Here is a 23,022-nt window from a genome sequence, read left to right as displayed (position 1 = left end):
CAGTACACACCCACACAGACGCTAAAGCACAACTATAATGCCATAAATACTCTTACCCTAACTATCTGTACCATTTCCACCATGTACAAATCTGTATGCCAAAGCCTTGATGTCACACAAGAACACTCTTTCCTTTCATCAGTTTCTGTCCTCAGAGGTTTTGTATCTCACAACCCCCCCCCCCCCCCAACCCATTCACCAACCATGTATAGAGATTTAAATTGAGAGAAACTAGGTTGTGGTGGAGGTGAGGGGCCCTAAAAAGGCGGCCCTAAAATACAGTCTCATCTGTGGAGTTCTTTATCCTGTATGAAGTCATGTCAACAATGTAATGCACATTACATATTTATTTACAGTGGTTTTGATAGTTGGTCTGTGAAACCTAGCAGAAATTCTAAAAAGATTCTTCTTCAAATTTTGCCCTCCAGGTGTACGTTACGAATGGGGTCGCTCTTACTGTTATGCATCAGAGTCAGCCCTATAGCATGACACAAAGAGTCAGGACCATCATTTAGGAGAATAGGGCAGGGGCTGTGATAGAAGTGTCTATGACATATATTACATATACATATAGTTAACACCTATGTTCAGTAAGGAACTTTTAAATGGTCTCATTTGGAAACTTACTTTGAATGCCATTGCTAGGAAATGTCCTAGAAATGAATACCATTTCCAATAACAATTTGAATAAATAGCTTTCATCCACATCTGCTGTAATGAGGTGGTTACCCTCAAATGTGTCACCAGACACTGCATTTACTAATCAATGAAAATATTTTTTGAAGTCGCGTAGACACACCCAACCACCCTCACAACACCGGTGGGTCCGGCCAACAACAAACAGTCCCTAGGGCAGTCGGCCAGATGTGTTTTATCTGTGAGGTGAAAGGTCAAGTAGAACAAATCACAGAAAGTCATTAGCGGTAGCAAAACAACTCTCTTTGGCCCCACAGATACGCAGCGGCCTGTTCCCCTCGGCTCCAGTGATGCAAGACCGTAACCACTGAATCAGCCTAATCTGATTTGTTCCTTTATTACACCTCGTTCATGTGGATTAACAATAACGTGGCCACTGGGATTAATAAGCGGAATGAATGTGAAGACAGCTGCAGATGGTCCTGAGGTCGGGCACACGCGCCCTGCAATTAACCGGGATGCTGCCGTTTATGTGTGGAAGAGTAGGCAGAGGACCGGTTATCTGCCCAGTAACAGAAAGACTCTGTGCTGCTGCGTCTTCCGTTCAAGCGCGGGTCTTCCTGTTCCTCATAGGTTGCTATTAACCTTCCATGTTCTACATCCGTACCTGACTGTGGGGAAACTAAAGGACATTCCTTCTAACTCAAGCATCCTCCGAATGAATAAATAATGCAAACAAATGGCGGCAGTCTAGGTGGGCAGTGAATAAAATGCAGCTACATATCACTGAGGAAACGCCAGTCTCGTACTTCACCTTTATTATAGTATTGATCTCAAGCACTTTCAAGGTGCTTCCTGTGGAACCATAATTAACCTAAAGCCTCATACTGCTCTCCCCCTACTCCACTGTTTTTTAACCTGAAGAGTGTGTTGTGATTTACAGTCAGTGGATTATTTGGGGCTCATGTATTACAAAATCCTATACATTTCCTGTGGCAGATTTAAGATGTAGGAGTCTGTAAATACTAATTTGCAAATTAATTATTTAAACATGACATGATGAGAGAATGTTATTTGCTACATTTTGTGTTAGAAGCGTATGTGACTCTGTGGTCTTCATTTTGTGAACAGAATTTTACATCAGATTTAGTTCAAGTTACTATTTAATTGAACAATCCAATTACATCTGTTTAATCCCACCTATTTAACCGTCCTCTCACTATAATTTCAATATCTGCTGTTGGCCAGAACAGGATGGGTTCCCCTTTTGAGTCCCGGCTTCCCTTGAGGTTTCTTCAGGGAGCTTTTTCCTTCTCGCTCCTTCACCATCACACTCAGTCTGCTCATTAGGTGGTCCAGACCTGGATTTCTGTAAAGCTGCTTTGTTGCCGTGCTTCTCATAAAAAGTGCTAAACAAACTGAACTGGACATGGTAAAATTCTGATTGGTTGGTTCAGTATGACAAAGACAGCAGGCAGCATGCATACTGAGACACTTTTTTTTTTTAAATCAAGCACAAGAATGAAGGCAGTAACTTGTTTTTAATGTGGGAAGGAACCTGAGGCCTAATTTTGCCTTTGTGCTTGTCTTTTGGTTTCTGATTGCTGGAATCATTTGAGTCATCTTTTTGAGTTTGCCCTGCACCCACACATCACATCATTTGAACGAGCACACAACAGAGAAATCGGTCGCACCCAACCAGCTGCAGGTACTTTACTGTAATACCGCTTGACAGATCATCTGTAACTGATTGTTGTTACTGTAACTTTGAAAGCACAAGTCAAATATTCGTTGATTGAAGTGCATGTTTGCCACATAGCTCGATTCATTCCAACCAAGCAGTCTACTTTCCTGAAACCACGTTTTAACCTTGAGATGGAAGTGAAGGTATGAGTGTCTCCTGGGTGAACACCAGCACAGATTCCCATTTAATACACTCACAAGGCCCGAATGAGACATGGGCAGTGGGAGTGGGGGGGGGGGGGGGTAGGGGGTGGTGTGGTTGAACTACAATAGCTCAGTAGCACATGCTCTCGAAGCGGGGGGGGGGGGGGTAAGGTGGCACCCGGAGCCCCCAGAGAGCGACTAATGAGGCTGATGATTCACGCGTCATGCACCCTGCAGAGTGGCCCCCATATCTGCCAGGGGGAGGGGGGCTCTCAAGAACATCCGTGCTTTTTCCCCACGCAGTTCTGGGTTTGAGTGAATGAATCAGCATGCGAGGGCTGGGCTGTTGGGGGAAAAAAAAGGAATGACATCCAGTGAGAGGGTATTCAACTTCAGCACTGGATACCCACTACCCAGCTTGTGCTAACACACTCAGTTCATATGCCGTTCTTCTCTCCAACAGGGGAAGCAGGAGTGGTAGAGAAAAATGCTATCAGCTGCCCATGGTCTGCAGAACCCCTAGCATATGACTTTCTTTTTTTCTTTCAAAGAAGAGATTGCAACAAGTTTTAAGTATGTTGTTGATAACATGTTCACCTAAAATCAGTGATGTTTGTTCCACACATAGGTGGAAACAAGCACTCTGAACTAGATCATTTGATTTATTATACAGTTTTGGTAAGCCTACTTCAAAACCCATGAGCTGATGATGGAAATTAACTTCGCAGTATTCTTATATCTGTAAACCTACGGTTTTGCTATATTTGGTTCCAACACACCTTGCTCTAATACCGAGGTGCTCTCGTAAACCTTGATTCGCTGGATTAGGTGCATTATTGGGGCCGGAACTTAACTCTAGCACAGTTGATGATATCTGCTCACGAGGAACAGAAGTTTTTAAGTGAACCTAAACACACGTATCTGTCAAAGCAGGGTAAATATTTTATAGTAAAAAAAAAAAGGTCATTAGTAGTTTCAAAGTAACCCGCGAACCTGAACTTACCTTTGCTCTGCATGGACTATCCCTGAGAGACCGCATAACGTAGCTTGCGAGGCTCAGGAACTAGAGCATACTCATGCTCCAGTCATCTGGGCCACTGTCACTATACCACTCTGCTTTTTGTTTCATTTCGTCAAACAGACCGGCAAATTCCATAAAGGAAAACTGGTGTTCTTGCACCTAGTTCGATTTCTAGCGAGACTTTTAAACCGAAGACATCGATGATTGGGTGCTCTGCAGTCACGCGGTATGCAGTCGCTTTGCCCTGCCTCGAGCTCAGTCCGTGAACGCGAGCTCGCTTGCTTGCCTGTCTGCCAGCGCTAACAGCGGTTCTATCTGGATCCTCCTCACAATTATTGTTAATTGCTGAAACCTTTTTCTTCTTTTCGAGAGACATTTTTCCATCATGGGCGACAAAAAGAGCCCGACCAGGTAAGAGACCGCCAATATTTTGACGTTCTTAAACGATTTATGGTTGTTCGACTGTGTTTCTGTGCCGTTTTGGGGTTGATATTCGGATGCTTTCTCGGGGAGCGTTTCTCCTTTTTCAGTTTGTGTGCTACAGCTCGAATAGTGCAGCTATGGCGGCTTCTCTTCCTACCCTGACTCTACCAGCTAGTCACTCGTAGACAAAGGGAGATTTACAGAGGATACGCCTGGCCTCGTCGGAATTTTTTTGTGTAACTGCCAGCTTCAGTTCGTTCGAAGTTCTTGTTCAAAAGGACATTTTTGACATTGGAATTAATGGTCGATATCGTTAGCTAGCTCGGCTGCTGGCTAATGTTAGCTGGTGAGCCTTAGTACAATCGGACCGTTTTGAGTATTATGTCTATGCTAAGCCGAGTGAGTGTTAGCGCACTGAAAACCTTTGCTAGTTAGCAAGCTAGCCTCTGGAGTCAGGGTTCGGTGGTATGAAAAGCATAATCGGTCACTGCTGTAAGTTGGACTCTGTATTTATGCTACTTTAAATCCTGTAAGACTTGCATATTATTAAGCCTTTGGAGACCCAGCTTACACAATTGGTGAGCACTGTGATATGACAACCGTTAAGTTGACCTTATTTGATTTTTTTGTCTTATTTCCAAGGCCAAAAAGACAAGCCAAACCGACGGCAGATGACGGCTTTTGGGACTGTAGCGTGTGTACGTTCAGAAATAGCGCAGAAGCTTTCAAATGCAGCATCTGCGACGTACGGAAGGGCACATCTACAAGGTATGGCATTATTTACTTGTGTCCTTTACGAAAGGCTGTTGACGCAAATCAGGTTATCAGAAATGCCCTCTACTACGATACGGAATGAAGACCAAGTCGTTTACTTGTTGATTTTGTTGCGTTATGGTAACTACGGTATACCTGAACGCTGTCACTGAGAGCTGATCTTAATTATTTCAAGTTGCAATGCATTTCAAACTGTCGCAGCAGCCTTTTTCATATGCTGGGAAAATTGCAAAATTGTGGCGTGCTTGTGCACTTCTTTGTGTTTCACTGTTGTGTAAAGTAAGCAGGACATCATCTGACTGCCTGATTACAGTTGTGATAGTCTGCTGCTCTTCAGTGTTGCGCCCCACCACTGCAGTTTCGTGCTCAGAAAATGCATAGCTCAAAAAGCAAGCCATTGTCTGCAGTGTAATAAATGGAATATCTGTGTATTGTGTTCACATTTGTGGCCTGTGTTTTAGGGCTTGCATTGGTAATAATCAGCAGAGTTTGACTTTAACGCATGGTCAGGTGGTTTTAATTGTTTTGTTCCTGCAGTTCACCTATTTCAACCTACGAGCCAAAGTATGAGAGACAAGCTGATACCATATAAATATGCGTGTTTGGTTGAAGCTTGAATTATCTTTGTAGTTTTCAGTCGCTCATTCAGAAAGGCATAAATAATTGGCAGTGATAACATACTTCTCTACTGGAACAGCTGTGACACTCAATGTGTGGACACTAACTTTTTATAATGAACCTGATAACCTTAGGTTTTAATAAATTACCGTTAACATTCATTATCCAAGGTCATTTATAAATTCATCAAACAATTTGTAAGTTAAATGTAATAGTTCCTTAAACAACACAATGCACCTACATCAAGTGTTGATTCTGTAATATGTGTAGTTATTGACACTCAACGCTCTACCGAATATGGTGTTTTTGTTTTTCACAAAACCGTCATCACCCTCTTCTCATAAATCGTACAAACAACGAGTCCACACGTCTGTGTGTGGTACTGTGTTTAAGGTTTTTGCGGACTCGCCAACACTTCTCATCAGCTGACTGATGTGGTGTCTATGGTGATGAGTAATATGTGGCCCTGCACAGGAATCCCCATGCTCTAACCTTTTCAGCATTGGTTTTACACTCAACGCGTTACTGACATTTGGGGAAAAGTGCATGTACATGCGTCGAGGGCGGGTGGGGCGCGGGGCAGACAGACACCCAACTAGCAGCGTAACTGTCGATAACGCTAATTTATTCCTTCCTGAGCCGGATGAAACAAAATGAAACATGTAGAGAGGTTCACAGTAAGCAGATGTGTGATTTACGATTCTGAAAGGAAATAATGCGGGACGCGTCAGCACGGCTTGCCGCTTCAACCCCAGCCTCCCACTGCCCTCTGTCTCTCGCCGTCTGCCATAACCCCCGTCAGCCCTGCGAACAGAGACGCGTGATGTCACAGAAGAAAGCCCCTTTGATCTGTGCTGTTAACCTTTGATGGACGTGATTGTTTGCTGATGTAAGGCGCCTGGCTCTCATTTTAATGAGCTCTAATTAGCCACCTTGTCCTCGTTTTGATCTGCTGCAGCGGCTCGTCGCAGAGAGTGCCTCAGAGAGTGCCTCGCAAGCAGCAAAGCGACATGATCAAGTGTTGGTGGTGTTTTCCTCCTCTCGCCTTTCTTGTCCATTTCACTCTCTGAAAAGGCCTTTGTGTTGTGATGACACGTTTCATTTGCCAATCATTTTACCTTTGTAGGTGTAGCGAGTTCAGAGAGTGACCAGCCCTCAGTGAAAGGGCATGCATTTATTGTCTTTTTATGCATCCCTTAGTGATGCTAGATGTTGGGCAGTTTCAGTTTGACATGCTTACAGATTCGGTGCAATGGAGGAAAACATTCTGTCTAAAGTCTCGCTGTCAATGTCCCAGAGTTGTCCTGAGATGACGGTCGTGATTTAAATGGCAGTTACAGGAGTTAATTGTGCTCACCCAAAGCATACCTTCACAAGTTCCTTCACAAGCCCAAATGAGGTCAAATAGATAACAATAATGGACATATTCATTTTTTTCAAGAATGAAGTTGAAGTGTGATTGGTACAAATAGGGGTAAAAATGTTTTAGAAGTGGTGCTTGTGGGTGTATGGGAGCAGGTAGAAACCTTTGCCCTGAGGAGCTGTCTTAAGTACGCTGTCCCCTTCTGCATGCACCACGCAATGGAGACTGCCACCTTGTATTAACATTACCCAAGGTTATCCAGGGTCATGCCGTTCGGTGGGAGCAAGTTGAAGAATCCTGCCACAGGCAAGACACTGGATGAGGGCCAACACAGCTGCCTTTCGTCTCCGAATGTTGGGAATTGGCACACGCAGTGCCGCAGGGCTCAGGCTGTGTGATTTCAGTATGAACCCCAAATATCAGAGCAGCATCAAAGAGACCTCTGGACGGGCCCCCCAAAAAAGTTCCAAACGGCTGCTTGCATACGTGCCACCCGTGGACCATTCAAAATTTGTATTCACTTTTTTTTTTGCCTGCTCCCAGACCACGAACCGCCATGTTTTAACAGCACATCGAAACCCTGAGAGCGGACATGAAGAATGCGACACCTCGCTTCCATATCGCCTTTCATGCTGGCTGCTTCTCAGCATGTGGAACAGTCTCTCGCGAGGTTTCAGGAAGCGTCCATTAGGACTTCTTAAGTTGATGGATGTGCGCGATCGGAGGGGGATGTGCCAGGCGGGCTTTGTGTTACCTTGATCTTGGGCGAGGGTGTACATTACTACTCCTTCCCCTGCAGATTCCTGCCGGCTGGCCCGCTCTGGCCTGCACGCTTGTATGTTTTATGTTTGTTTCGTGCTCACGGGGAGTCTTTGGAGTATAGAGTGGGCTTTCTAAAGTTACATGGAGGCTGTTCCCAAACCCCGCCTTGAGTTTAGGGTTTTTGGGGTTTTTGTTTTTTTTTCCTCCCCCCTTTCAAACATTGTACTTTCCCATATGATCTGCAGCTCACCTCTGCATTCAGATAAGTCACTGAAGTAAATGTATTAATATTATATATCTGTGCCTAATAGTTCATAGTATAAATGCTGTGTCTGTGTAGTTGGGGTTTTGTTAATCTACCTATCCACCACTCTGTTTTCCCCAGAGCAAGACTTGTTGGCTCTCCCTCAGTCTGTCAAACTGCAGGCATACTTTCCAAGCCAGTCATTTGAATGCTATCAGTCTTTGACAAGTGTGATGTTGGTCTACAATGTACAGTCAAACACAATAAACTGCAGTTTGCAGGTGACTGTAATAGAATAGCCAGACAGATGTAATATAAAGTGTATAGGCTAATAACGTAAGAATTTGATGCCATCTACTTGGCAGCAGTGAAGGATTCGTTCATAATTTGATGGGAAATAGAGGTTTTAAGCGCTTCGTTCTGGATGGAATAGGCTAGTATTGATACTTAAACACTACCTGCTCGTGCAAAGAGTATGGTGGCAGGCACAGATGGGTGTATGTGTGCTCATGTGTTTGTTTTAAAATAATTGAGGAGGTTTATAATCCAGGGATTTTTATCTCTTTGACTTGAACACAAATTGTAGAGGATAATGGAATTATATAAGCAGTGCATGCTGTCATACTCCATTTTTGTGTGACACACACACACACACCCCTCCTTAAACATCAACACTTCTGCTTATCCAGCATTATTTGCCTATGTATTTTATATCTGCTTCTGCAAGAATTTTTATGATGCCCTGATGTGTTAATTAGGAGATTAAAACTTGTTAATGAGATCTCAGGAAAATTTGAGTAAACTTGTTTAATAGCCAGAGCAGACATACTACATGAGCAAGTCAGGTGTTAAACACTTCAACAGTGTAAGTACTTCTGTTTGATACCTTCAGTGGTTTAAATGGACTGCTATAGTACTGCTTTCATTCTGTGCTGCACCTGGAAAACATACAAGAAAAAAAAACAATGTAACAAAAGAAAACTTCTAACCAGGAGTGATTTTTATGATGGGCAGGGCTAAGTTTGACTTGTCCATTTTAGCTGGTCTCAAAATTCTAAAAGCTGTGATTGATGGCAGTGCTGCTGCACAAAGTGTCTTTTCAATTTTAGTGTTCCTGAAGCCTTCGAGTCCAGCCACAGTCTAGGAAAGAGCTTTACGTTTGTGCATCGTCCATTTGACATATGGGAAAGCATTCACTTTACCAGTTGGTGCAGGTGGGAGTCTGAGTGTGGGTTATGAAGCGAGCGGAACTAGAGAGATCAGCAGGGAGGGAAGGCGAGGTTAGGCATTTGGCAGGGGGGGGGCGGGTTACGAGACCCAGCAAATGAGTTGGAGCCACACTGCACTTGCCAGCCTGTCCCGTGAATCGGTGCATTGAGAGCGAACCAGATGACGAGGCACCAGGGAGAAGAGGAGGAGAAGAGGAGAGTGGGACCAGGAGAAAGGGGAGAGAGCGAGAGCGAGCGGGAGAGAGCGAGAGCGAGAGCGAGCGAGAGCGAGAGCGAGCGAGAGCGAGCGAGCTGGACCGTGCTGCGTGGGGGTGGGGGTGAGTGTGCAGCACGCTGGGTTTGATGGACGGTGGTGCGGGGATGTGCTCACTCAGCCGAGAGGCTCCCAGAGGGAAGGCAGAATGGAGCACATCATTACCCAGCATAGGGAAGCGCTGGGCTTGCCCTCTCTCTCACACTCACACACACACTCACACTCTCTTTCTCAGCACTCTTTCTCTCTCTCTCTCTCTCTCTCTCTCTCTCTCTCTCTCACACACATGCGCGTATGCACACAGTCTCTCTGACTCTCTCTGTCTTTCTTTCACACGTGCACACACTCAGACTCTTTCTCTCTCACACTTTTTCTCTCTCACTCCCACTCTTTCCCCCCCACCCCTTTTCCTCACTCATTCACTTTTACTCCCCCTCCTGCCACCAAACTTCGACACGACACTTCAGTCATTCAGTGAAACGGAGGGGGAGGTTGTTTATCCGAGCCATGCATGCATGAAACCACAATAGGCGGTGACGTGCAGTGATCATGGATAAATCACGTAAGTGAAACTGTACACAAACAGTGGTATTATACCTATCAAGCCGGTTGACAAGTCACCTTGAAGGTTGCATACAAAATAGACCTTTGAATTGCGAATAATTTGAAGGAGTAGTGCCAGTCCCTTCTCATTAGCCTTTTTCACACAGAATGGTTTTTTTGTTTGTTTGTTGCTTTTTTTTTCCCCTCCCAAGAATCACTTGTGGCATGTGTACTTGTATCAGTTACTTTGTGTAATAGGGTTTAAAACATGGCACAGGGCCAGTCCCTGGAACTAGCTTACCCTTATTCATGTTGTGAGTTGTCCTGAAAGATGTGTTGCATAGCTCTTTGAGGCATTAGTTTTGGGTTTCACACACATGAATGAAACTTGGTGTTGCAATTGCATTCCCAGCTATTATGCTTCAGATTGAGTATAAAAAACGTTTCTTGGTTGGCTGGTGTAATTATTTTTGCTCTCATGCTTGCTAGAATATCCTCTGGTTATGAATGTTGAATTGATGAGTATCTGCTTTTGAGCAAACATGTAGGTTTTTTTTTTCTGCCTCTTCATTATTTCTCATGAGGTTACATTTATATGTGGAACATTTTTATCTTATGTCCTTTATCTTTGTTGCTTGATGACACTCAACTGCACTTGCTTGACCTGTTAATTTTTGGCCTTGGTTCACTGGTGTACGTAGATGAAGTTCTTAACCGTGCTTGACCCTTTTTAATTGCTGGGTGCGTTTGCGCTGAATTCCATTTCTAGCTGTCATTAATGCTCTGATCCAACATTGTTCCGGCACCTTCCTGGGTTGGGCTACATATGAGAGGGTTTATTCTCAACACTTGTATCAAGCAAATTCAATCCTTGGCATTGTTTGTATGCTGCCAGCACTAAGAGGATTAGCACTCTTGTCTTATTACGTGTATCTTTTTGTATTTTCATGGTGATAGTAGACTTGGTGTGCACACACACACACACAGTACACTTCTTGTCTTTGTAATACTGGCACATGTTCTCCTCTGCTTCTCTCTATATTTTAAAGTGTTTTGTGGCTGTAGGCTGTGCTTTTGAGTCAAGATTTCGGTGCAGCAGCGCATGAGCCTAAAGGAATAGCTCGCTATCTTTACCCCTAAAAGTGAATGACAGTACCTTTCCGAGTGACTCTTCATGGTTTTCTTTTGGAGCTGCTTTGTTTTCTTCCTCCCTCATTAGTTTTGCAGGCCAGCCTGGTCTAGACATAAAACATCCTGTGAAATGTTGTCACCGCTAAGCAGAGTGCATTCGCCTTGCCCAGAGCCTGCTCCAAACTCATTGGAAACAGATTCTGTTTACATGCATGCAAGGGTGCGGGGGTCAGCTTGTTCCGCCACAGACCCCGCAAATAAGAGAAAAGCGGGTGAGCCAACGGGCACAGGGAGCCGCTGCTAACGGACCAAAGCTCAGACGTGCTTAATGCTGTCACAGCACCTGGCTGTCAGTGTCTGGCTGTCAGAACCTGGCAGGGAAAAGGTCAGGTGATGGGGGAAGCCCTTCCCTATGGATAGATGATGGAGTTAGCGCTCTGCCTCAGGAGACAGAACATTTACTGTCAGCAAGGGGGAAAAAAAAAAAAACCCTAAGGGTTGACTTTGTCAGTACAAGCTTCTTCATGGTTACTCCTCCTTTTTAACTCGCGGTCCTGTCTTCACTCTGGGAAATGAGATCCTTATCTGTGTTAGGAATTCCCTTTTCTGTGGGATCTGTCGAGCCTGTCATTAACCAGCCCACAGTCGCGATCTCTGAGGAGTTCCCGCAAAGCGAGAGGAGCGCAGAATCCCAGAAGGAGGAAGGGGATGAATGTTTAATGTCCTTCGCCCCGGTCGAGAGAGGCAGCACGCCGGAACCCAGGGCTGTTCTCCAGGTGTTCTCTGCAGGCTTCCATGCGCCGTCTCGGCTTTGGTGAGCAGGCGGCGTGCCACTAATCGTTTAGCGGAATGGCTTATGGGAGCCGAGTCCCAGAGCTTGTTTAACACGCGCCGGAAACCGGAGGCGCCATCATTCCCCTCCCCCCTCAATCCCAGAGCTTAATACACCCTTACTAGAGGATCAGAGCTCTCAGTTAAGTGCAGCACAGGACACTGTGCGGGAGCAGCGCGCTTGCTGTGGCGACGATGTTGGGAGTTTTAGCCCGAGTGGGACCCTTTTAAAGCACAGTGATGCTGAATCTTCAATTCAGGACACGTGAACAGAATAAATGCTGCAAAACATCTTCAGCTGCGCCAGTGGAGGGAATGGAATTCACAGTTGAGAAAGAAACCCTCATCACCCTCATGTCTTTTAACGTCCAAGAGAATTCTGAGGCTATAATGGAATCCTTATGGTGCACAAGCTGCAGGGATGCAACTTGGCTTTGGAGTCCATCCTGGAGTATTTATGTCCTTGAGTATTTATGTCCTGCAGTGTTCTCCTATGTTATTAACAGCTGTCAGTGTGATTGTTTCTACCCTAGACATGGCTATCCTCTTCTGTCGGGTTGCAGTCTCGGGGGCTGTGGTCCACTGTCACATCCCCCTACGCCACACTTGAATTGGAGAGCTGTGTTAATTGAGGGCTTTTCTATAGCCTCTCTTCACTCAAGTGCTCTCTCATTCTGCCACCCGGCTATAGGTGATGTTTCATTTAGCTCTGTCTGGAATGTAGTACTTCAGTGAAACCTTGAGCTAACTTCACTACAACCTTGAGCTATAAATCTTGAGCAAAATCCACTTTGTTCAAATTGCCAGTATGATGGGTGCTGTTTATCTAAAAGGTAAATGGTGGTGTATATATTCAAAAAAATATTCATGTTGGAATAAGTCAGTTTAATCTGAAGGCCTAGCCTCGTTTATAACAAGATTACACTATTTTGCTGCTTTTAGACTCATGTTGGGGCATGCTAGCTTTGTGTATGCACCATATTGCTCCTTTCCTGTCTGCTTGGGCTTTAAGTAGCTTGTGCTAATAGCAGCTATTTTATTGCTTATACTAGTGTCCCACTTCACTCATCCCGTTAGCAGAGAATGAAGGGGAGGTCAGCCTGAGGAACTGTCATTCATCGTCTAATAAGACAGTAGGGAACCAGCAGGTGTGGAGTGTCTGTAGAATTTAGAGCACTTAGAGATGACATAGACCTACTTGCATGCTCTGCTGTTGTCATCTTGCCAAGCGGAATAGATTTTAAGACCTATCATAGTTGTAGAACCAGAAATTTCATCACAGTGCAGTAATGTTCACAAGTCACGTACTGCTGACATTCTTAAAGAAATGTATATTTTACCTGGCAAAAGCTTCATTTTGTTGCCAGCACATGCTCGTATGAGCAGCCCTATAGAGAACGGGTACCTTGGTTAATACGTCACCCAGGAAACAGAACGTGGCTGGCTTGAGCCAGTCATGTGCTGGTCTGTAAATAATGCATTGTGTGGTTTCTGCCATGCTCTGGGAGCTTTTGACAACAGTCCTGACATGCCAGCGCGCTTTCGTGACTGAATTACAACTGGCATTGAATCATCTCTTAAACGCCCGGCCTATTTCTTCCTCTGTGATCTATGCCCGATACAAATCTCAGTACTTGGCAAGAGAACCAGAGCAGGAGGGTGATGGAGATGGAGGTGTGTGTGTGGGGGGGGGGGGGGGGGAAAGCGTTTGATCAAATCAATCACAACCCTGTCCGCCTGCAGCACTCTGCTCCCAGCCTAACCTGAGGTTAGAAGGGATTCTGGCTCCCCCCTGCAGGTTGCCTCCCACGAGTAGCTGTTTAGCAAAAGCTCAGTCTGCGCTTCTGACAAATCCCTTGGTTGGATCAGAGCAGATACCTTGGGGCTGTGCTGCAGAGACTGAGCTGAATGACATTGCTGACCCAGTCCATGCGCCACACTCCTCACAATTAACCTCTGCGTTTTGTTGTTCTTGCTTGCTTGTTTGCTTGTTTACATTTAACAAAAATTGTTAGGTACTGGTGTGGCACATTGAACATGCTCTTGCTTACTTAGTCGCTCGCTCACTCACTCCGTCTCTATCAGTAAGTGGCAAAGCGGGTGGAAAAGCAAGTTCCTTTTATTTAACTCTACTGTGTCTAAATAACATGCAATAAAATTATTTATTAATGTTCTTCAAAACAAAATAACAAAAAGGTCCATATTTATCCCAGCAGCTCTGGGCTAATTTCTGTATTGCCGTCGCCTGAGGGCTCAGACTCATTGAGATTCCCCATTGAGGCTCTATTGATTGTGGCGTTGTGCTGGCCCCTTCGACATGATTCCTTATTATGAGACGACTGATTGCCTTCTGATTGGCTAGCCCCCGTGGGAGAGGTGCCTGTAGCCCATCAGTCATAAGGACGAAGAGAGATATCTCTGCCACAAAAGGGCCCAGGTGGATTCCACAGAAGAGGTAGTGTTATCTGTCCATAAGCTATCCGTAAGATTGAAAGGTCAAGTACAACAGCTTTATCACTCAAGAAGTCTATTGAGTATTTGCATAATTCTTGTCTTCTTCTGACCCTCTTGTAAATTGGCCAAGTCTTTTACACAAGGGAAATTCCTTGGGCAGACTCACTGAAAACGATACCTTTAGAGAAAGTCAGTTAAGTAGTGTATCATCCCATTAGCAAGCAATGGACTTTTTTTCTTGATTACAAGTCAAAGAAGTTTGGGATGAAGTGTTCTTTTAAATGCTCACTTTGCCGCTTAGATCACCTCTCTCTTTTTATATATATATATATATAATTACATTTTTCAAAATTTATTTATTTATTTTTGCCCCTCTCTCCAGTAACTCCTGAACTGTGAACTGTTGCTAAATCCATTTAAAACACGACCCCTAACAAGCCAACAGATAGGAGATAACAAAGTGAGGCAAACTCCGCTGTCAAAATGTTTAGACAATGTTAACGATGCTAGTCGGCTCTTTGGCGAGCTCCCCATTATCCCATCCTCCCCACCCCCCACCCCCTCTTCAGCTGAGATCCTGTGTTACCCCCAGCTGCTGCCAGATGTCAGCCATTATGCTAGGGGAACATGAGCTGGCCCCGGCTGCACACAGCTTTGCCTCAGATCTCAGCCACAGCCCCACGGCTTTTAATTAACTCAACACCGCACCAAGGAGCAAGGGGGAGAGAGATAGACAGCGTGCGCCTGCAGCTAACGGCTGCTGTCTGCTGTCTGTGCTCCCCTGACTATCGGAGAGAGAGAGGTTTTTGCACATGTGTATGGTGAGAAATGAAGACGTTTTGCCCAGAAACGAACACGGCCCGACTCTTTTAGTGTATCACAATACAGCAGTCAATCGCTGTAACTGGATCCGTTTGATCTTGAAATTGTGTTCCGTTTTGATGAAGCATCTCTGTGCCCCTCACTCTCTTCTCAATGCCTTTTGTTCCAGATTCTAAACCTGTTCTAAGAGTGAACACCCCCCCCCCCCGGACGGACACACACACACACACACACACACACACCACCCCCTGGGTTGTAATTAGATTAACGCCTGCCGCTGCATTGCCACAAGTGTCCCTGTGCACCTGTGATCCTCAGCCTCGTTTGTTAAAGGAGTAGAGTGGTGATATTGGCCCTCCGAGAGGGCTGCCCAGCTGGTGTCCTGCACAGACACCCAGCCTACCAGCAGGGAACCTGATCCCGTGCAGACATGCAGATCACTTAACCTCGTGTAGGTTTTAAGGGGGGCCAGGGTAGATGTCCTCCCTAAGGGGCCCTCTTCTTTACTTACTGTTAACTACAGTTTAACAGCAGCTAGAAAACCATGCCAGGAGAAATTGCCTGCTGTGTGCATATGGGACTTTATGTAAGCAGACCTGTTGATCAGGCTTTGAGTAAATGGTCCATTTATGCGCGCTGCTGAAGATTCCGACAGGAACCTACCTGACCCTCTGTTAAGAACTCACTGAGCTGCTGAGGGCCTTTTATCACATGTCCACATCACATGAGCAAATATGGCATTCATTTAAATGTAATCTAATAAAAGTATAAAGTTAATAAAAGTCTAATGTTAGATGTTATTTATTCTGAATGGTAACCCAGGGTTATATGCGAAGACCCCGCATTATCGCTTCAAGCTGGATTTTCATTCTGGCACAGTTTTAATATTCTTGTAAAGAAAACTTCTCAGCTTTGGTAGAGAAAACATTGTCAGATATAGTTCTGAGACTGTTGCAATGGCACCTGCTTGTTTTGCATTGAGTTGTGACATGTGTGTCCCCTATTTAAATGCGATGAATCAGTATGTGTCATCTGAAAATAAGCCATTTCACGACATGTGAAGGGGTGGGCAGCACATGGCAGTATGAATAATAATGAGACCACTGACAGCCCTTCAAAAGCCAAAATAGAATGTCTGGGGCAATATTTCCAAGTGAACAAAAACCTTTTTTCTCTTATTCTTCAAGCATTGTTGCAAGAAATTGAAAGTCAAATTATTATGCACCATTTCTTTTAGAAATATAGGCTGCTTAACAAAGTGGAAATGTGGAGAGCCAGTGTGCCAAATGTCCCTGTTCGGGAGACGTCAGCCTCAGGTCAGGTGAGGAGTGGCGACGTGCTCAGCGAGTTCCACTTTAATGTGAGCTCTGTGCCCTCTGGCTGGCCCCACAGGAAGCCCCGGATAAACTCCCAGCTGGTGGCGCAGCAGGTGGCTCAGCAGTACGCCACTCCTCCCCCGCCCAAGAAAGAGAAGAAGGAGAGGTCTGAGAGGCCAGAGAAGGAGAGAGCGGAGGGCGAGCGGACCGATAGGAACCCGCCTGACCCCGAGCACCCCGCCAAGGACAAGCTCGAGAAGGACCAGATTGACAAGGAGAAGAAAGACAGGGAGAAGGATATCACCCCAGCCATCACCAAGAAACCTAGCAGCAAAAAGATCAGGTAGCGCACGTTGGCCGTGCACACACATGCATGAGCGAGATGCTTCGCTGTTGGTCCTTTTCTAATGTACATCAATTGGTGTGTTGCCATGTTCCCTTTGCAGACCCAAGACAGACATCCATCAAAGCCCACCCAGTGAACGAAACAGCATACAGTCTGGGAAATCGACCACCAAGACTAAGAACTCCCACATCTCAAGGTACCTCTTTTTTTTATTCTGTAGTGCTGGTGTGTTTGTTTTTATGCAAGGTTTTTTATTTATTTATTTATTTTTGTTGTTGTTGTTGTTGTTTATAGTGGAATTTTTTTTTTTAAATTACCACCTTACTAGATTAGTGCCAGGGAAGTAGTTTCTCAATCCCAGTCTCATTAGGATGCTTAATGCCAGCCCATAAAAACCAGAGGTGGTAGTATATTAATAACTGCAGCTTGCAATGCCTCGCGTCAGCTTGAATAGCTACTGTAAGTCATTCTGTCAGTGAACAAAGCTGGCAGACAGCTGCAGCACAACTCAACGTAAGAGCTCCTCTGATTCACAAATGCAGCCCTCCCCCCCACCTCTTCTCTCTCGCCTCTCTTCACTCTCTGAATGAGTGTGAGAGTGTAAGTTAGTCGTGGGCTGAGCTCAAATGAGCAACGCTGCGTAACACTCCCACACACACACACACACACACACACACACACACACACACACACTGCTGGCTGCCTTCCCACATTTCTGTCTCTGCTTCACAATGCCAGCCAGGCTTAATGCGTCACGTTGTCTGCAAGAGATCTGAACAGCTAATGCCAGTCATTGATATATTCAGCGCTGTCTAAATGCAAACTGATTGACACAGCCAAAAATCACTTTTAAGAATCTGCTTTAGTGTTTGCACTTGGTTACTTTAGGGAATTAAACTCCTTGTTTTGGTAATAAGTAGCTACTGAAATAATAAAACTTGCGTGTATCCTGGCTACCTTGCCTTAGAATAACCACATGTAACCACGTTATTGCTATGCATATATTGTGGAGCTGGTGTGTCCTTAATTGAAGCTTCTCTGTGACTGGCAGACCCAAGCTGAAGAACGTGGACCGGAGCACTGCCCAGCAGCTGGCTATCACAGTGGGGAATGTGACAGTGATCATAACGGACTTTAAGGAGAAGAGCCGCTCATCCTCCACCTCCTCGTCCACAGTGACCTCAAGCATGGCCTCAGAGCAGCAGCACCAGAGCTCTGGCTCCGAGAGTATGGACAAGGGCTCGTCCCGCGCCTCCACCCCCAAAGGAGACCTCTCGTTGGGGCATGACGAATCATTCTGAGATGCCCCACGCCCCCATAGGACACTGTGGAGATGCTTGGAGACGCGAGCACCATTTCACTATTTTCCCTTGTGCCCTGCCCCGATTCCAACCCCTTTCACTTTTGATTAGTGACAGAAGGACCAACGTTCCTTTTACACATATACACACACATTCACACCCAAGTGTATGTGTGTGTGTGTGTGTGTGTGTGTGTGTGTGTGTGTATACACACACAGAGACACATTTACCCTCTCGGATTGATTGGCGGAGATCCCATTTCTCTGGACCTTACCATGGTGGATTCTCACAGTCACACCTCAGCAGCACTGGAGTGATAGCAGGGCCTATGGGAACATCTCCTTTACAGCGTCCCACTCTTGTATGTATTGTTTTATATTTGTAAGTGAATATCAGGCTGAATCAACTTTTTTCTTTCTTTTTTTTTTTTTTTTTTTTTTTTTGGTAAGAAAAAAAAAACATCTGCTGTGCACAATACCCACCTACATTTTAATAATTCTTGAACAGCTATGACACTTATTTATTATCTGTTGCATCTTAATACTTTTAGAGATTCGTTTCATCGACGCTACGCTAAGTAGCTCAGCAGATGGCTCCTTTTTACACTTTAAAGGTTTTAAAGAGTCGGACTGGTTTTCTGCCGGAGCCTCCTGAGAAAGCCTTCCACATTGGTGCTAGCTACACTGTGAATTAGATCTCCCACCTTGGGCTGTCTTTCACGCAGTGAGGTCCTTGAGCTTAAGCCCCTCCCCTTCCTGCTCAGCCTCGCACATCACCACCACATATGTGAGCTCCAGGAGGAGTTCTGTCTACTTTTTCATGGTGGTTCTCTTAACTTTACATGTCACCAGGCTAGCTGGGCCCGGTGCCTCAGATGCTTGTCTTTTGACGCTTTGCTTTTTCATTTCAGATAGATAGAGGTCAGCTGGAGTTTATGAACAGCAAAGAGGCATCTGGTGTAGTGTGCATAGTGTAATATTTGGATTGGAAATCCTAAAAAGGAGGTTAAAGTTTATTCTCATGCAACATTGTCAAGGAGTTAATCAGAACCGTTCCTCTTTGTTGACTTGGCTTGTTGTTACTGTTTGGTTTTATTAATGGCGTCAAACGGATATGTTTGACCATTTTTGGTGCTTAGTTATTTATGGAAAATAGTAAAAACACTAAAACATCATTCCGTTGAAACGAATTAATTTCTCTAGTTAAGGGACTAGCCTAACTAGTCAGTGGTTTTTAAATTAGGCCTTTGTACCCATATTCTAATGCACTCAGAGTATGTTCCGGTGTACTTGAATGTTAGTTGTCACACAATCTAAAATTCAGTTAGAATAAAGGAAAGTTAGAATAAAGAACACAGAATGAAGATACTGACTCAAAATAACATAATAACTACTAAATATACCTTTAAAACAAAAATGTCACTGAAAGAAAATGAATCTCTTCAGGACACAATGGCAAAAATGATCTAGTAATGAAAACTCCCTCAAATCAGAAGATCCACATAACTTTTGAATTGTATTAAACCTGTATAAAGTTTGTGTATATTATATGAGTTTTATTTATTGAAGGACCAAAGGAATTTGATATTGATGACATGCTAGAAAAATAACAATTTGAAATGTAATTATCATATGTGTGATATATAATACATTTTAAATAAAGTCTAATATAATCCATATCAACTGTCTAATTCTTGTCCACTTTATAATCAGTGTTTCTGTATACTGAGAAATCCATGAATCACTTTGGAGTCAAACCTGTAAAGGCCACATCTGCATTAGATGTTGTACATTACTGTGTTGATTCTTACAAGACATGGTCAGTTGAGAGGGTCAGATCTGATGCAGCATATTGCCATTTTTAAACATTTATAATCAAGTTGCTTAATCCTTATGCTGAGTAATGGTATAGCACCCGGTTAATATTTAGAATCAAGTGTGAACAGGTGTGAAAGTATCACTCAGAAATGAAGACTTGGTTTTGGTCCTCCAATGATGCAATGAAGTTGAATTTTACACCTTTTTATTTCTTCCAATAGTGATTAATCCTTTGAAATATGTCCTGTTGGGTCAACAGTAGTGCATAGTCCTCTAGTGTTATGTACAAATGAAGGCTTTACCGATTCATTTAATGAGACATTAACCATGTCTTGTTTGTGTATTTGTGATATTAACCAGTGATTGTTGGATTCAGAAAGCATAAGTTGTAACTACCCTCAACCACCCTTGTCACCTGAACTGAGATGATCTGTGCATAGTTCAAAAACAAACTACATGGAATTTATACTGCATTTTGATTACTTTTTTTTTCTTTCAAAGAATATGCAATGTGAACGAAACATGAATGAAGAAAAATGTTTGTTACGCAAAACACAAATCAAAGGGGACATTGATGCTCCAAATGCTTGAGTTTTAGCCTCATTTCAACCCCTGTAGAGTCGCCCAAACTTGCTAAGCAATGTATAGCCTACTTTACATTTCTTATGAATATAGCCATCTTTTCACTTGCCTTACCCGCTATCATAAACAGTTAGCTAATTTTTGTAAAATTGTAAAGAGATGGGGGGGGGGGGGGTTGGGACAATGAATTGTATCTTAATTTATTGAAATTTGAAAAAAAAATCTCAGTTTAAACAATGCTTGTATGTGTAACTCAAACGGTGCAAATGTCAACATAATAGGCTACAAATGGCAATGGAGCTGAACATTTTTCTTTTTTCTTTTCTTTTAATTTTAAAACGCGCAAGCAGTTCTGTTCTTGTGTACGACCAGTAACCTTAATTTACTGTGTAAAGATGGTTACATTTTTTAGCTTCCTTTGTCAGAAACCCAGTTATAGAATGCTTGTTTACTTGTGATATGCAGTAGCATTAACCATGTGAAATTTCAATATAAATGTACAGTACACCGGATTGTTTAATTTGATCCTAATACAACGTTGTTGTGAAAGCGCTTTTACAGTTTGTTTCGTAATAACGTAGGGTCTTAGTGTATTAATCTAACCTTTTCATTTGAACTTTTGTCATGCTTTTAGTTTCTTGCTAGCTGCTGAGTGTATTTGGTAATTGTGTGTGTGTGTGTGTGTGTGTGTGTGTGTGTTAATTTTCCTTGTGTAAATGTATTTGGGGGATTTTGTTTTCTTCTTTTTTTAAATGTTTTAATTTTATTATTTTTTAAAAATTGATCATTGCTCCATGTCTATAGCTACTACAGTGTTCAAATACTACACAGTTTCCGGCATGTGCACGACTTTGCTCTTAGAGGCTACCTTATCATTTTTTCTGCTTCAAATAGAAATGTCTATTTATGCATTTTGCTTGTAGTTTTTCACAAATAAAATGTTCAATTTATCTAAAGTTGTTGTCGTTTTGCTCCTTTAGAATGTAGCTGTTTCCTAAAAAGTAATATCTTGCGACAAGTTAGAACTTAGATCAGTATAACATAACATTTGAGGTTTAGTGGGAAATGAAAGACATGATCTTTTCTCTCTCTCAGCCCTCCACCCCGTTTATCTGTTCTTGTCTGTATTTGTTAGGAGACCTCTGGTTGTTTGCTGGTGAAGCCTAGCGCTCAGCTTCTCAGGCCTGCTGTGAGCTGCATCAGCTGGGATTGAGATATCGGAGTGCGTCGGCTGCCCCCTGTGTAGATCACTGACGTTAGACTTAGGGGAGCCTCCCTCTGTGCTGCCCTCTCTTTGCTCCTTACTCTCTCACTCTCTGACTCTTACTTCCTCTCAGCCTCTGTAGAGCAGTGAGAGCGCCCCAGATTCTGATCCCAGACCTGTCTTTGGCTCTCGGCTCATGCACCAACACTGAGCCCCTAAGGTATACGCTACTAACTCGCTAACGCAGGAATATTCCTTTAAGTCTCCCATGACTTATGATCAGCCGAATCCGTTTTGGTCTATGTGCAAAATTTGTCATTGCCATGCTCACTTAAGAGACTACTCCAGCTTTTCCTCGGGCTGAGTCTTTCCAGCTGCTCTGCCCTGGCTGACTCCATCCTAAGCGAGCCCCAGGGTTCCTCCAGAGAAATGGTGTGCCCCCTCACCAGATGGGGTCTCTTTTTCAGAACCTGTCCTGGTCTGTCCCATAGAGCAAGGAACGTTTACAGATAAGAGAGAGGCTCTTTTATCACAAGGAAGAAATCGGGAGGGATCAGACAATGTTTAACACCAGTGATGGCAGAGGTGTGGAGATGTCAAATAGCATGACAGTATTAAGGGAAGATAGACTGTAAGAGTGTGTGTGTGTGTGTGTGTGCATTTGATGTACCGATGTAGCAGTACAATGGTATGGCAGGGGATCTCAGTCGTCTTTGTGTGTGATAGCTTCCAACACCAACATAAACCAACCAAGTTCTCAAATGTCATCATCATGCTGTATAATCCTCACTTGGAACTAGAAGTCTCACACCGTCAATCTTCACCAAATACTTGGACATCATGAACTTCAAAGCCATGTAATATATTTAGAGTCTAGCTTTCCCATATATCCCTAAGTCGGCAGAAATGTTTGTGATATGGTAAGCATGTATGGATGGCAGAAATAAAGAAATCTTAGAGCAATAAAACCGTGTCGGACCTGTATGACTACAGCAGTGCTGGAAGCAGTTGAGAACCACAATGTTGTAAATCTTCCTAAATGGTGAAAAGAATAAGTAAGGAACTGCAGTAAGCTGGAATTTAAATGATGACCTGAAAAGCATTCAGTGTACTTACTGCAGTATACCTATCCTCAATCTTACACATTAGGTGCAGATAATTAGCAAAAACACTTGGTCTGATGTGTGTGTCAATAGAAAATTGTCTTTTTGTGGGAATTCTAGACCCGTCTTGTCTAGGGTGGCTAATGGATTGATTATTTTTTATAGTTACTTTAAGGAAGGCTAAATTAGGGGTGCAGATATTTGAATAGTTTAACAGCAATGCTGTATTTGTTGAAAAGTTGTAAATGTTAAAGGTTTTACAAAGTCTCTCTTTCAGCTTCTGCTTGGCTTACAAAATAAAACAGGACATGAGAAGATTGTCTTATTAATCCAGATACTGAGTTTGCGTTTGGCCTTAGAGT

The 23,022-nt window shown here is 43.7% G+C and overlaps 1 protein-coding gene across 1 annotated transcript; it reads left to right on the top strand.

Moving 5' to 3' along the window:
- The first annotated feature begins 3,817 nt into the window (after positions 1 to 3,817).
- rybpb (RING1 and YY1 binding protein b) lies at positions 3,818 to 21,309 on the top strand. Its single transcript, XM_026999679.3, has 5 exons — positions 3,818 to 3,955; positions 4,610 to 4,735; positions 16,384 to 16,650; positions 16,754 to 16,849; positions 17,705 to 21,309. Exons 1-5 carry the CDS (start codon positions 3,930 to 3,932, stop codon positions 17,952 to 17,954), a joined length of 765 nt encoding a protein of 254 aa, XP_026855480.1. The 5' UTR covers positions 3,818 to 3,929; the 3' UTR covers positions 17,955 to 21,309.
- Positions 21,310 to 23,022: the final 1,713 nt, after the last annotated feature.

Source organism: Electrophorus electricus, chromosome 7 (genome assembly GCF_041902795.1).
Source record: "Electrophorus electricus isolate QZ-2024a chromosome 7, ASM4190279v1, whole genome shotgun sequence".
Classification (NCBI taxonomy): Eukaryota; Metazoa; Chordata; class Actinopteri; order Gymnotiformes; family Gymnotidae; genus Electrophorus; species Electrophorus electricus.
The sequence above is the reverse complement of the archived record's forward strand: the minus strand, read 5'-3'. Positions and strand labels throughout refer to the sequence as shown.